At 43.9% G+C, this 14,411-nt stretch overlaps 1 protein-coding gene across 2 annotated transcripts in view; it reads right to left on the bottom strand.

Moving 5' to 3' along the window:
• The window catches only part of LOC138296819 (zinc finger protein 318-like), a 326,727-nt gene that overhangs the window by 201,956 nt on the left and 110,360 nt on the right, over positions 1-14,411 (bottom strand). For both annotated transcript variants that reach the window (XM_069236273.1, XM_069236274.1), the window contains exons 3-4: positions 12,736-13,015; positions 7,635-9,326 (exon numbers count right to left, since the gene is read on the bottom strand). In XM_069236273.1, coding sequence (XP_069092374.1) covers positions 7,635-9,326; positions 12,736-13,015 — 1,972 coding nt within the window. The remainder of the gene's footprint in view (positions 1-7,634; positions 9,327-12,735; positions 13,016-14,411) is intronic.

The following is a 14,411-nucleotide window of genomic DNA, read 5'->3' as shown; positions in this document are numbered from 1 at the left end:
CTTGGCCAGCACTGACCCCAGCCAGTTTTTTTTTTTTTTCTTTAAGCCATGCTGCACAGCAGCCAGCGTTGCAGTGCAACATGTAACACTCTCCAAACCATGCAAATGATCCTATGCGCAGATGGAAATTGGCCACCACAGCTCATGCACAAGAACGGGCAGCAGTAGTTGAGGTGTGGGGAATGGGGTAAAAACTGACAGTGAGAATGGGGCTGGGAGGATGAAAAACAACAGAAGGTGGGTAGGGGGAAAAAACAGCAACAGGGGGAGGAGGGCAGGCAGGTGAAGGAGAAGCGAAAACAAGCTTCTGCTATGTGTAACAGTACTGATGTGGGAAGAGCGCCATGGAGGAGCAAAGAGCCTGTAGGTGCACTCATATGGAGTTCTAGCTAGGAAATAAAACATTTTTAAAAAAAGTACCTTCAGAGTGCGTAGCCAGTGGATGGTCACTGGCCATTAGCCAGTGCCCAGAAGTTCTACTTGGGCCATCCTCCATGCCACAGTATGTTCAGACAGACAAGGAAGAGATGTGCAGATGACGTGCTGACCACTCAGAAGCATGTAAATTAGAGCACCGTTAGAAGCAACAAATGGTAAGTAAGGATAAGTTACTTACCTGTAAATCCTAGTTCTCTTCCAGGGGTATCCTCATCAAAGTCATAAACATTGAATACATTGAATATTCCCGCCCTTGTGCGGGGACCCCGGAGCATATATATATAAAATACATACATATCATGTGTAAAACAGCAATGCAGGCTATAATCATAAATAGGCTAAAATGCTTTATTTCTATGCAAGTTTTTTTTTTTTTTTTATATTATAAAATCACAATAGATCATAAATATCTACCTAAGCCCCAAAAACTGGACTTAGGGAAGTAAACAGCAGTAAATAGCAGAGAAAAATAGAAAAAACCACATTGAAAAACAATGAAGCATTCTTAGCCAATAGGCTGCATGCAGGTTAACACAGGAGAACCATAAAAACTTTGGCACCGTGCCTTTAAGACCCTGAGCACCTCCAGTATCCCACCATGCCTCAGGGGTGAAGGGAAGGTGACAGTTGGTTCACAGTTAGGTCAGTACTTTTTTACGGTGACAATCTGTGTAACTGATCAGAAAGATAATCTGTCCTGCACTTCTAGGAGACTTGAGTCCGGGGAGGAGGGTGGGTTGTTTATGACTTTGATGAGGATACCCCTGGAAGAGAACTAGGATTTACAGGTAAGTAACTTATCCTTCTCTTCCAGGGGATCCTCATCAATAGTCATAAACATTGAATAGATTAGCAAGCCCATCCCTAAACTCTGCGGACTGTCTGAAAGAAGTGCAGGAAAGAATACATATTCATGCAAATAGATTTCTAAGAGAGGCCTGCCCCACCTGGGCATCCGCTCTTGCATCCGAGTCTAAACAGTAATGCTTAGTAAAGGTATGCACAGACTTCCATGTAGCAGCCTTACAAATCTCGGAAATTGGTACATTGTTAAGGAGGGCAGCAGTAGCCGCTTTTCCCCTTGTGGAATGCGCTTTTGGCCTAGCCAGTAATTGCTTATTAGCCAGTTGGTAAGTGTTAACAATACAAGACACAATCCATCTTGATATCGTTCGTTTAGACGCTGCCTCTCCTGTTCTTAAATGACGATAATTCAGAAACAAATGGTTAGAATGTCTAATCGGTTTTGTTTTGTCCAAATAGAATTTCAGCACTCTTTTCAAGTCTAACGAATGCAATGCTTTCTCAGCCGGAGTCTCCGGATTGGGAAAGAAAGTCGGTAAAGATATAGTCTGATTGATATGGAATTCTGACACCACCTTCGGAAGGAAAGATGGGTGAGTTCGCAGAACCACTCTATTATCGTGAAAAACCGTGTACGGTTCTCTGCAAGACAGAGCCTGAATTTCGCTGACCCTCCTCGCTGAAGTAATGGCCACCAAAAAAGCCGTCTTCCACGTAAGGTGCTGTAAAGAGGCCTTGTGGATAGGTTCAAAGGGAGGGCCCATAAGTTTTGGCAGGACTACATTCAGTTCCCATGGAGGAGAAGGTCTCCGAATGGGAGGAAAAACCTTTTTCAAGCCTTCTAAGAAATCCTTGACTACAGGTATCGTAAAGAAGGATTCCTGAGAAGGCGACTTACAATACGCTGTAATTGCAGACAAATGAACCTTAATAGAAGATACCTGCAGACCAGACTTCGCCAGATGAAGCAAATAGGACAGTATGACATCCTCCTGAGCTCGTATGGGATTTATACCTTGTTGAGAGCACCAGATGTAAAATCTCTTCCACTTAAAAGCGTAAGAACGCCGCGTGGAAGGTCGTTTTGACTCTTTCAAGATGTTCATGCACTCCTGTGAGAGTCCTAGGTGCCCATACTGTAGGAATTCAGGAGCCATGCTGTCAAGCTCAGAGAGGGAAGGTTGGGATGTAGGATTCTGCCTTCCATTCTGCTCAGGAGATCCGGTCTGCACGGCAACCTCCTGTGAGGTTTTTCCGATAAGTTGAGTAGATCCGTGTACCAGAATTGGCGGGCCATTGTGGCGCTATCAGAATCATTCTGGTTCTGGAGTTGTAAAGTTTGTTGATTACTGCCGGTATGAGGGGAATCGGTGGAAAGGCGTAGAGAAATATCCCTGACCAGTTGATCAACAGGGCATTCCCTTGAGATCCCGGACGGCAGAACCTGGATGCGAAGTCTGGGCATTTCTTGTTTGCTTCGTCTGCAAAGAGATCCAACTGGGGTCGACCCCATTGACCGAAGATGTCCTCGACGACTTCGTCGTGTAGGACCCAGTCGTGCGCGTCTTCTAGATGTCTGCTCAGGAAATCTGCCTCTACGTTTTGCTGACCTGGCAGGTGTATCGCTGTGATAGACATTCCCCTGGCCAGGAGCCAATGCCATATCGTTTGGGACTCTCGAGACAGAGGTAGTGATCTTGTTCCCCCCTGTTTGTTCAGGTAATACATTGTGGTTGTATTGTCGGTCTGAATTAGGAGAGATTTCCCCTGAACCAATGGAGAGAAAGATTTGAGAGCCAGATGGACCGCTCTGAGCTCTAGTAGATTTATGTGATAGTTCTTTTCCTTGTCGGACCACAGACCCTGAGCTTGGAAGGAACCCAGATGAGCACCCCAACCCTGAAGAGACGCATCCGTTACCAGAGTGTCGGCTGGAATTGTCTGGTGAAACGGAGAACCTATCGACAGGTGAGGTCTGTGCATCCACCATTGTAGTGATTGAAAAGCCACTGCTGGTAGTCGTACTCTGTCCTCCCAGCGACCAGTATTTTGGCTCCAGTTGTTCTCTAATGCCTCCTGAAGGGGCCTCATGTGTAGCCTGGCATTCGGGACAATGAAGATGCATGAAGCCATGGAGCCCAGAAGCGATGTCACCTGACGAGCAGTAGGTGCATCGGCTGTTAATAGTTGTTGACACTTCCTGTGGATTGATAAAAATCGTTCCTCCGAAGGATACACTCTTTGGAGCTCTGTGTTTAGTATAGCTCCCAGGTAGTGGAGGTTTTGTGTTGGAATCAAGGTTGACTTGTTGTGGTTGATTTGAAGACCTAGAGACTCGAAAGTTCTTAGTACAATGTCTCAATGTTTTCTCGCCTGATCCGGAGAGGAAGCCTTCAATAGCCAGTCGTCCAGGTAGGGGTAGACGAATATTTTTTGCCTTCGAAGATGTGCTGCTACCACTGCTACACATTTTGAAAAGACTCGGGGTGCAGACTTCAGGCCGAATGGTAGGACTCTGAATTGGTAGTGCTGTGACGCTATCTGGAAACGTAAGAATTTCCGATGTTTGGATGCTATTGGGATGTGAAAATATGCATCCTGTAGGTCGATGGAGCACATCCAGTTTCCCTGTTGCAGTTGCGGAACAATCTGGTGAAGGGCTAGCATCCTGAACTTCTGTTTTCTTATGTACTTGTTCAGGAGCCGTAAGTCCAGAATTGGCCTGAAGATGCCCTGTTGACCTTTTTTCGCCACCAGAAAGTAACGGGAGTACACCCCTTTTCCTTTTTGTACCGGAGGAACCTTTTCTACAGCTTTCTTTTGTAGGAGTGCAAGAACTTCCTTGCGTAGCAGGCTGAGATGAGAAGGAAAACATCTTGCTGGCGGCAAGTGTGGCGGAGGTTTTTTGAAAAGGAGAGAATAGCCATGTTCGACAATATTGAGCACCCATTTGTCTCTTGTGATGGAGTGCCACTCGTGAAGATGATGCGTAATACTTCCCCCCCACCGGAGTGGTGCACAGTGCTGAGGGAAGCAATGCTTCATTGCTTTGTTGGTGTCTTTGCTGTAGACTGTTGAGGTCTACTTGCCCCTCGGTCTCTTGTGGGTCTACGTGCCTGAAACAGGGGACGTCCCTGTCGTTGTTGTGGCCTCTGAGACCAGTGAGGGGTTTGAACCCTCTGCTGGAATGGTCGTCTGTCGTACGGCCTGTACCTCCGCCTGAAGTCTTTCTTACGTTCCAGGCCCACTGCCCTCAGTGTCCACCTCCGTTTTCATTCGGGCCATCTCTTCATCCGCGTGGGTACCGAACAACGAATTCCCGCTGAATGGGAGGTTTAAAATGCGTTGCTGTGCTTCCTGTTTCAGACCCGTGAGCCGTAGCCAGGAAGACCTCCTAGCGCAGATTCCGTGTGCATACCCATGCGCAGCCAAATCCGCCCCGTCCGCCGCCGCGCTGATGACCTGGTTAGATACTAGGCCCCCTTCCTGCAAGATTTCCTGGAAGTCCTGTCTATCTTCCCTGGGCAACTTTTCTGTAAATCTGTGGAGTGAGTCCCACAGAGAGCGGTCATATCTGCCCAGAAGTGCTGAGGCGCTGGAGACCTTCATAGCAGATGCCGCCGTACCGCACATCTTTCTCCCCAGGGAGTCTAGGTGTCTGCTCTCCTTATCCGGGGGGACTGTGGAAGATGATGCCACAGAGTGTGTTTTTCTGGCTGCGGCTAAGATAACAGAGTCCGGTGGCGGATCCTTCCGCAGGAATAAAGGATCTTGCTCCGGAGCTTTGTACTTCTTTTGAATCCTAGCCGGGGCAGACTTGAGTGGCTGGAGTCAGAAAGGTGTCCATAGTCGGTTGCAGCAAACCCGGTACTAGTGGCAGCAGTTTTCTCGAGACTGATCTGTGTTGTAGGGTCTCAAAGATAACTGAGGATGAGGTGGCCGGCTCCGGTACCTCAATATTTAGTTTCTGCGCTCCCCTTAAAAGAACCTCATTAAAAGTGGTGATATCATCCACCGGTGAGATCCTAGCAGGTGGAGAATCTGTCAGTGTGGGGGAGTAGCGCCCAACAGACGATCCTGAAGAAGACCAAGAAGGTGATCTTCTGTGTGGTGTTCGCGACCTGGTTCTCCTTCGGGAACGAGACCTGCTACGAGAAGCTGTAGCAGAGTGTGCAGGTCTTGTGGTCGGCTGACGAGAAGCAGAACGAGCCCGTCCTGCTCTAGCTGTAGGCGATGGCGTTCTAGGTAATGAGGCAGTAGGAGAATACATCCTAGAGTATTGGGAATCCGGGGATGCTGCCGGTCTATTCAGGCTCTCTAACCATCTAGGTGATAGAGTGATGGGAGAAACATGCCCCGATGAGCCCGCTCTGGAATGGGATGATGCACTCCGTATAGAGACCACCGGTGAGGGAGCTTTATCCGCTGGCTCTACTGCCTGTGACACAGCTGAAGGTTGTGTCGACGTCGATTGCATCCTCGACGTCGAAAGTTGCGATGGCTGGTCTGTTCTCGACGTCGAAGGTCTTGACGTCGAAGGCCTTGACGTTGAATGTCTTGACGCCGATCGCGGGACCTGGACCTACTCGCCGTCGTGTGTCTCGACGTTGAGTGGCGAGTGGTCGACGGCAGATGTTCATGCCGTCGTGGTGTTTTTGGCGTCGTGTCCTTCGACGCCAAGGGGCGAGATGTTCTCGACGGCGAACGGGAGCGCCGGAGATGGCTCGACGCCGAACGGCGGTCTGCCGTCGACGGAGATGTACCCCTGTGCTGTCCATGCTTCGACGCTTTGTCCCTCGACGTCGATCTGGTCACCGTCGACGGCGATCTATGCCGGTGAGACGGTGGCGCCGATGACGTCGATGGAGAACAAACAGGCACAATCCTACCTGTCGACGTCGATCTGGCCATTCCTTCTGTTGTAGGCCTGGGAAGTGAAGAGGATGTTGACTTTCCTCTCCTGAAGCCCATGTAGCCTGATTTTCTCTCTGTCTTTGAGAGTCCTCCTTGACATCTTCTTACAATACTTGCAGGTGTCAGGACAGTGACTCTATGGCAGGCAGACAATACACAGAGAGTGTGGGTCTGACTGGGCTTTCTTCTTCCCACAAGAAGGACATTTTACAAAAAGAGATGGCATTTTCTGTCAGAAAAGACTGCCAAACTCAGACAAAAGATGTTATCTGTCGAGTAAACAGGAAAAACACTATTTTTAGGGATTTTTCTGAAGAAAAACTCAGAAAAACTGAGAGCTCAATGCTCCAGGATCCTCTCAGAAGAAGCCGGAAAAAAGAACTGACCTAACTGTGAACCAACTGTCACCTTCCCTTCACCCCTGAGGCATGGTGGGATACTGGAGGTGCTCAGGGTCTTAAAGGCACGGTGCCAAAGTTTTTATGGTTCTCCTGTGTTAACCTGCATGCAGCCTATTGGCTAAGAATGCTTCATTGTTTTTCAATGTGGTTTTTTCTATTTTTCTCTGCTATTTACTGCTGTTTACTTCCCTAAGTCCAGTTTTTGGGGCTTAGGTAGATATTTATGATCTATTGTGATTTTATAATATAAAAATAAAAAAACTTGCATAGAAATAAAGCATTTTAGCCTATTTATGATTATAGCCTGCATTGCTGTTTTACACATGATAATATGTATGTATTTTATATATATATGCTCGGGGTCCCCGCACAAGGGCGGGAATATTCAATGTATTCAATGTTTATGACTATTGATGAGGATCCCCTGGAAGAGAAAAGTAACTATTAGGCGGGTTCTAGGCCCCCTTTAAGATTATTATTTTTTTTTCATAGAAGAGATTTCGCAAGCAGAGCAGAAGCGCTGTGCAGGCGAAACCTAAAAATAAAAAAAAATTAAAAAAAAAGGTACGGATGTCAGTGCTATGCTGCTCGGGCTCAGTCTCCTCTTCTGCCTGGCAGCATGCAGGATCAATTGCTTTCAAGAACTCAAATATTTCAAAATGTTAAGCTGGCATACGATTGACTAATACAAAACACGGCTGGTGGCAATCCATGGAGGTTTTAACACAACAAATGGAAAACATACTATCATTATGTGTGTTTTCAATGAGAGATCTTTTCCAGTGCAATGCATGGAGATAGGAGTTTATAAAGGCAAAATAATTAAGATAACTAATTTAAAACTATACAATTTTCAGTTTTTTCCTAGTCTAATGAAAATGGAAAGCCTCGAAGTATGCACTTTCTGTCTGACTCGAATGCTATTACTAGTGTTATTGGACATTCTTACTATTGGGAAAATATTGTGGCTTTGGGACAGTGCTTTTATATTTAATAATAAAACACAGACATTTTTTCAGGTCTAGTCTAGACTTGTAAGACCTATAAATATATTGCCAGCCAAAAAGTGCCACTTACCTTAACTTTCTGAGCCACACGGTTCTTATCATCCAATGGAGGGGTACTTTTGGACGAAGTGTTTTCAGTTTCAATGTAGACTAAGTGACAAGAATCTTGCTTCTGTGTCTCTGCAGGTTTTACCACAATTTTTTTTCTTTCAGTAGTTGTCTGAATCACCTTCAAATTTCTGTGCTTTGATACAGTCCGCAAAAATGGATCAGGTGGGCCTGAGGGGATTGGTCCTGTGGGAGGCATACCATGCCCATAGCCACCGCTAGCAAAAGGGGCTTGTATAGAAGGAGGTGGGATCTGAGTATTAGGCCTTTCCATGTAGTTTGGAATTGGGGGTGGTGGGAAAAACACAGGAGGAGGTATACTTGTGTTTGGAACATAGGTAGGAGTAAGGAAAGGAGAACTTGGAGGGGCAGCATTCATAAGTGTTGGTAGCATGTGTGCTGTGGTGTGCTGAGCAAAAGTTAACACTTGATAGAAATGTGAGGCAGGTACCATCATTGGACTCTGATGAGGAGGTATGTTAAGTGGATGACCCAGCGAGGAGATGGCCTGCTGCTGCCCCAGCGAGGAGATGGCCTGCTGCTGCCCCAGCGAGGAGATGGCCTGCTGCTGCCCCAGCGAGGAGATGGCCTGCTGCTGCCCCAGCGAGGAGATGGCCTGCTGCTGCCCCAGCGAGGAGATGGCCTGCTGCTGCCCCAGCGAGGAGATGGCCTGCTGCTGCCCCAGCGAGGAGATGGCCTGCTGCTGCCCCAGCGTGGGAATGGCCTGCTGCTGCCCCAGCGTGGGAATGGCCTGCTGCTGCCCCAGCGTGGGAATGGCCTGCTGCTGCCCCAGCGTGGGAATGGGCAGTTGTTGCCATCTATCTTCACCTTTCCCTGAAACTTCAGATTTGGTATAAGATAATCTATCTTTAGAAGACTGCATAGACCAAGTTGGAGAAAGAGAATGTTTGTGATTGGATTCTGGAGAACGAGTTTCACTCCTGTTACTTATTTGGTATGGTTCTTGCAATTGTGTTTCAGAGGGACGACGCTCTCTAGAATTAGAAGGCAAATTCTTTCCGTAAAGCCTCTCTCGGGTGCGAACAGACAGTTTGCCAATATCTATATCTCCAATTTCAACCCCAATGTTTTTTAATAGGTCTTGGATCTTCTGAAGTTCTGGATGCTTCTCATGTGCAATGGTGGCCTCCTGTGATGAAGTGAGATTTGGGACTGTAAGCTTATCTTCCATGACAGCAGGTACTCGCTCTCTTACAGAGGTGCCTAGGATTTTGGTAGAATGCTGTAGTTCATCCTCAGAATTGTGTGGGTTACCATAAAGAAATGCTTCCTCCTCTTCATTAGTCAAGAACATTTTCTGTTGCATGCTTGGGTCATTTACTGTAATGTTTAAATTATTTGACACTCTACAGTCATCACGAACAGCTGTCCTACTGGGAGGCAGAATCCCTGAAAAAGAGTCTGAATCCACCCTTTTACCCAAGATATTACAACGCTCTCCAGCATTGGGAAAACATTCCTCCGTCCGCATAGGAATTGAACTCTGTGTACACTGTTCAAGTGTTTTGTACATCCGTTCTGTAACATTCTCTTTAAGAGATGAAAATGGTCTGACGCGGTGTTGAAGAACATTAGGATTAGTCAATGGAGATCTCTCCCTACCAAATCCAGAGCTGCTCATGAAGCCTTCATGCTGCAATAAAAAAAAATATGAAAGATGCTTTGGTAAGTTAAGGGCAAACTTTATTAAAAATGCTTACGTTCATCAAATGGTTTTATTTAAATATTTACTTCCATAAAAGATGTTTGTGTTGATATATATTTATAGTAAAATATTTAAGTTTGTCAATTTTTTCCACATGCCGAAAAAGAAATGCACAATGCTCAGCATTTTTCACAAAATTACATTCTCCTATGTTCAGACCATCCCCCCCCCCCCCCAGACAAAGCCAGAACATTTTTGTGCTTGAACTTAAGCACATCATTTTAGTTTTAAATGGGAAATGATTATAGGGAACACCTGACCTGCACCCACTTGTATTGAAACACAAACTATTAAAGGCATCATAATTCTGGTGCTCAGTCTATTACTCTCCCCTCCGGCCTGGAAGAACTGGAAAAGACTTAACACTTTATAAATCCATTTTAAATTAATTTTTGGGCTTCATTTTAGACATTTTCAGTGTCAGTTTTTATATAGTTTTGAGACTGCATGACCCTGTGCGGTGAGTTTGTCAAATAATGAAGATAAGTTTGCATCAGGGAGCTTTTTCAACTTAGATATGGAGGAGATCATGATTTTCTTTTTTTAAAAATTTTTTTTTTTTTTTTTTTTAAACGTAGAATTCTTGATTGTCTAGACCATAAAAATGGAAAAGTTACTCACCTGTAATCCTAGTTCTCTTCCAGGGGAATCCTCATCATAGCCATAAGCACTAAACAGTCACACCAACATGCGGTGGGGATCCCAGAGCACTTTTAAAAACACATATGTATGTATAGCTAACCATGTACAATAATACACCACTTGTTCGTAGCATACAAAAAGGCTAGGATTGCCCAAGTTTGTTAATTGTAGTAAAAAAAAAAAAAAAAAAGTGAATTTCATTTAGTCACTGGTTGAAAAAGTGATCATAGAAAATCATTCACAAACCTTTTTTAAAAGTAAAAGGAAATGGAATGTTTCACCCTTCACAATCCCACTGGGACAGCCTAACCACACATCCTAATTAAAATCCTCCCTAAATTCCTCTTAAATACAATACAACAGATAAGGAGCACAATGAAAGACATGTGGGCTGGCCATCGCTTGTCTAAAATGTGGAGACAACTTATGATCATCTCAAACTTTCAAAGAGAAACTTTATAACAATATATTTACCACCATTTGCACCAAAAATGTGATGTATGTGAATTAATGCAAAAAAAATAAAACTTGAGAAGCCATGTTGAAAAACCAAATCATGGAAAACCAATTTAAGGAAATGTAAAAAAATGAAAATTAAAGGAACAATTTTAAAAGAAAGATAACTAAGGAAAAATTCAAAATGTAATTAAAATTGAGTGGACCTTAGGAGTAGTAAGGCGTATTGGGGTTAAGGTATGGTTGATGTTTATGGGTGATGAGGAGTTTTAATGGCCAAGAATGGGTGGAATTCAGGCTTAGAAAGTGTTTTTTTAGGGTACATTAGGTGGCTTTTAGGGGTAAAGATTTTGTTTTAGTATAAGGAAAGGGTGGAGTTTAGGGGTGATGGAGTTTTTTTGGGTTCATAGGTGAGTGGACTTTAGGGGTGGTGAGGAATTTCTATGGTTCAGCGATGGGTTGACTTTAGGAGTGTTGAGGGATCTTTTGGGTCCACAGATGGGCAGAGTTCAGGGCTGAGAGGTTTTCAGGGTTTAGGAATGAATAGAGGCTATGGTATGGAAAGGGTTTCAAGGGTTCAGGGATGGGTGGGATTTATTGGCACAATGGGTTTTAGGGTGCATTAATGGATGGAGTTTTGGATGGTAAGGGGAGTTTAGTGCCTCAGCGATGGGTGATGTTTAGGGCTGGTGAGGCCTTTCTTAGGGTTCAGAAATTGGTGGCGATTAGAGGTGTAAGAGGTGTGAAGGGTTCATGGATGAGAGGGGTTTAGGTAAAGAAAAGGGTTTTTAGGTTTCAGGAATACTTTGATTGAGTGGTTTATATGGTTAGGGGTTGGGTGGCCTTTACGGACAGAAAGGGTTTTTAGAGATCAGAGATGGGTGGAGTTTTGTGGTCAGCGAGTGGGTATAGTTTAGGCGTGGTGGAGTGGTTTTAAGTTTTAAGGGGTTCAGGAATGGGTGGGGTTTGGAGGTCAGAGACAGAAAATATAAGCATGGTGAGAGCTTTTTAAGTGGAAAGGGATGGATGGTCTTTTGGGGTTGCGAGGGGGATAGGGATGGTGTTTAGAGGGGGTGAGGGATCCACAAATTAAAGGCATCTGAAGTAACTGTCAGACAACATAAAAGATATAAATACAAAGAAATATTCCTTGAAATAAAGCAATTAAATAAATAAATTTGACCAAAAAAAATCTAAAAGTATGATCTGTAACCACTGCGTTTACACCTTTAAAATATGGATTCAAAAGTCAATTAAAAAAACATAAAAAGACATTCTATGAATTGGTTTCAATTAAATAGTAAATTCCATTCATCCTGCATATTCCCATTAGACAGATTAGATTAAATGGTTTCTCAATATAGGTATTGTTGGTATTCCCCGAAATTGTTTTTCCATGAAATCCTTTAAACCTCTGCCCTTCCAATAGGATCTGCTGAGCTTTTTTTTTCCCCAGACTTCCTTGGCTACTGCTGCAATTGCAAAACGCTACAGTCTGGTAACCAAGACAGACATGGAAACTCACAAGCTCTATATTTATTTTTGGGAAACTTCCTTTTATTAAGGTTATCACAACTGGTCATGGTTAAACTGTCACAAGTAATACAACTGCTACACAATAGGTATATATTGTAGTGGATCTAAAGTTCTGTTCCATGCTGTAGTACGTGTCTGATCTAGGTGATGTTAATATTGTAGTGGACCCTTGTAGGGGCCTGGAATGGCCTGAGCCAATCGACTGAATGAAGTCTACGGCTTGAGGGGCATGAGATTCAATCACCAGGCTTTGAAGTATGTGTACCTCCAAAAGAAGAAAATGATGAGTGGGGGGGGAATAACTAAACAGTAGCACCAGTGTGAGTGGTAGTATAGTTACAGAGGGGTTGTTGACTGGTGGACGTCGGAACGGGTTGGGGTAATTCACAAGCAATACTTGAGAGCCTACCAATGGTATACATACTTCTTGGGCAAGATCACTCCTACCTAATAGTGCAATGAAGCATCAGGACCCTAAGCACAAGTTACATTCTTAGAAATTACAACTGGGTTAAAGGTGTTCCTGGCATCGAATGGATAACCATTCTGTCATTAGACAGCTGCTGTATTATACCCTACGCAAATAACTAGAGAACTAGAACAGTTTCCATCGTAGTATTCTAATAATGATGCACACAGACCGCTCAATTCAGTGAGCAACAATTAAGAAAGTAGTCAAGTATAGAAATAAAATTGTTCAGACCTGAAAAGGAAGGCAAGGCTCTTGTTCATTTTGATTCTTCAAAATGGACTTTATAGGCATGACTTCAAGGTCTTCTGGATAGCGAGTGTGGTAATTATCCAGACTACGTCTATTGTTGCGAAGACTTAATGGATTAAGCGGGTGAGAAGCATGCCTCCGACGATAATCTGTATCGTTCCTTACAGTCAATGGGCTGAGGTACTCTTCCTCTTCTAATGTACTTCGTAGGCAGCCAAGGGAATGGTCTTGTGTCAAATTACATTCACCAATCAACTCATCTCTGCAAAAACAAAGGAAGGGTTTTTCGTTTTATGAGGGTAAACGCTGTGCAATTAAGAATTGCATGTATAGTCTAGTACCATACAGCAACAAATACCTCAAGAAAAAGTACATCAAATACAGAAAGTACACTTCTAAAAAGAGTAAGCACTATGACAGCATTCCTTAACCTGTGGACCAGGGACCCCAGGGTGTCCGCAGTGAAGCATTCTCAGGGGGTTCACAACTGTTTAGAAAATCAAATTATAACACATTCATTGAACATAAATAAAGAAGCTAAACGTAAAATTCAAAATTGTAAAAAAAAAATGTGAAGGGATTGGACAATGGAGGCCAAGAATTAAATTAATACCCTCAGATTGATTTGTAGGGGAAGTGAAAATGCATCAAAGAAAAAACAGCATGGGTGGTAAGTGGGCTTTATTGAATTTAGAATAGCACCATCTTTTCCATTTAAATTAAACGTTTTTTGGATTTGTTTCTGAATTAAATAAAATATTTCATTGTTTGATCAATGCTTGTGTCTGTAACCTTTGTGTATTGTTTTGTGGCTGAAAATGCTTAGACTTGTTTTCCCAGCTTCTAGTAATGACTCAATAGGGGGTCCCCAGAAACCCAATTAAAATTTAGTCGGGATCTTCGGATTCCAGTAATGATTAAGTGGGGGTCCCCAAGAGTTAAAAGGTTAAGAACCAGTGCACTATAAAATTAACCTGCACTTTCAACGGCTGGCTAAATAAAATAGTTTTCCATTTATTTATTTTTTTTCACAGAAACTAAAACAGATTATGTAGAAGATCTGACAAGTCGGAAGAATATGGGAGGAAGAGAGTCAGAAAAGAACTAGACTGAGGAAAAATTACTTGCCCTCAGCACGCTCTTTCTAGCGGACTCTCTAACATACAGATTCCTCACCTTCTGAATATCCTAGGTGCCAGTCTGGATGCAGAAACCCTATGGGGGGCCCTGACTCCACTTTGGCTCTGTACCCAAAGTTAATATGTCGTCACTGGAAACAAAGCGCTCATGCAGGCGTGCAGTTTCCATCCATTTTTGGCATACAGATGATTAACATCTGGAAGAAAGGTACAGTGTTTTGTAATATGATGGGACCACATTAAAAGGACATATGAGATTAATAGCCATGCAACAGGGTGGAGGCTCTGTGGTTGAGAAAGAGCATCTACCAGAAATAGCATTACCAGAGGTGTGGAAGTAGGCATTGTGGAGGTTGACAGTCACGATCCAGTTTTCCACTTTCAGCACTAGCAGAACCTAGCAGCGCTAGAGCTACAGACTGCATTTTGAAATTTTCCTTTTTAAGGAACCAGTTCAGAATCCAGAGTTCTAGGATCAAACGGGCACTGCTGTCTTTTTTGGGGACTAGGAAGTACTGC

Source organism: Pleurodeles waltl, chromosome 5, assembly GCF_031143425.1.
Source record: "Pleurodeles waltl isolate 20211129_DDA chromosome 5, aPleWal1.hap1.20221129, whole genome shotgun sequence".
NCBI classification, from domain to species: Eukaryota; Metazoa; Chordata; class Amphibia; order Caudata; family Salamandridae; genus Pleurodeles; species Pleurodeles waltl.
This window is presented reverse-complemented; position numbering and strand designations above follow the sequence as displayed.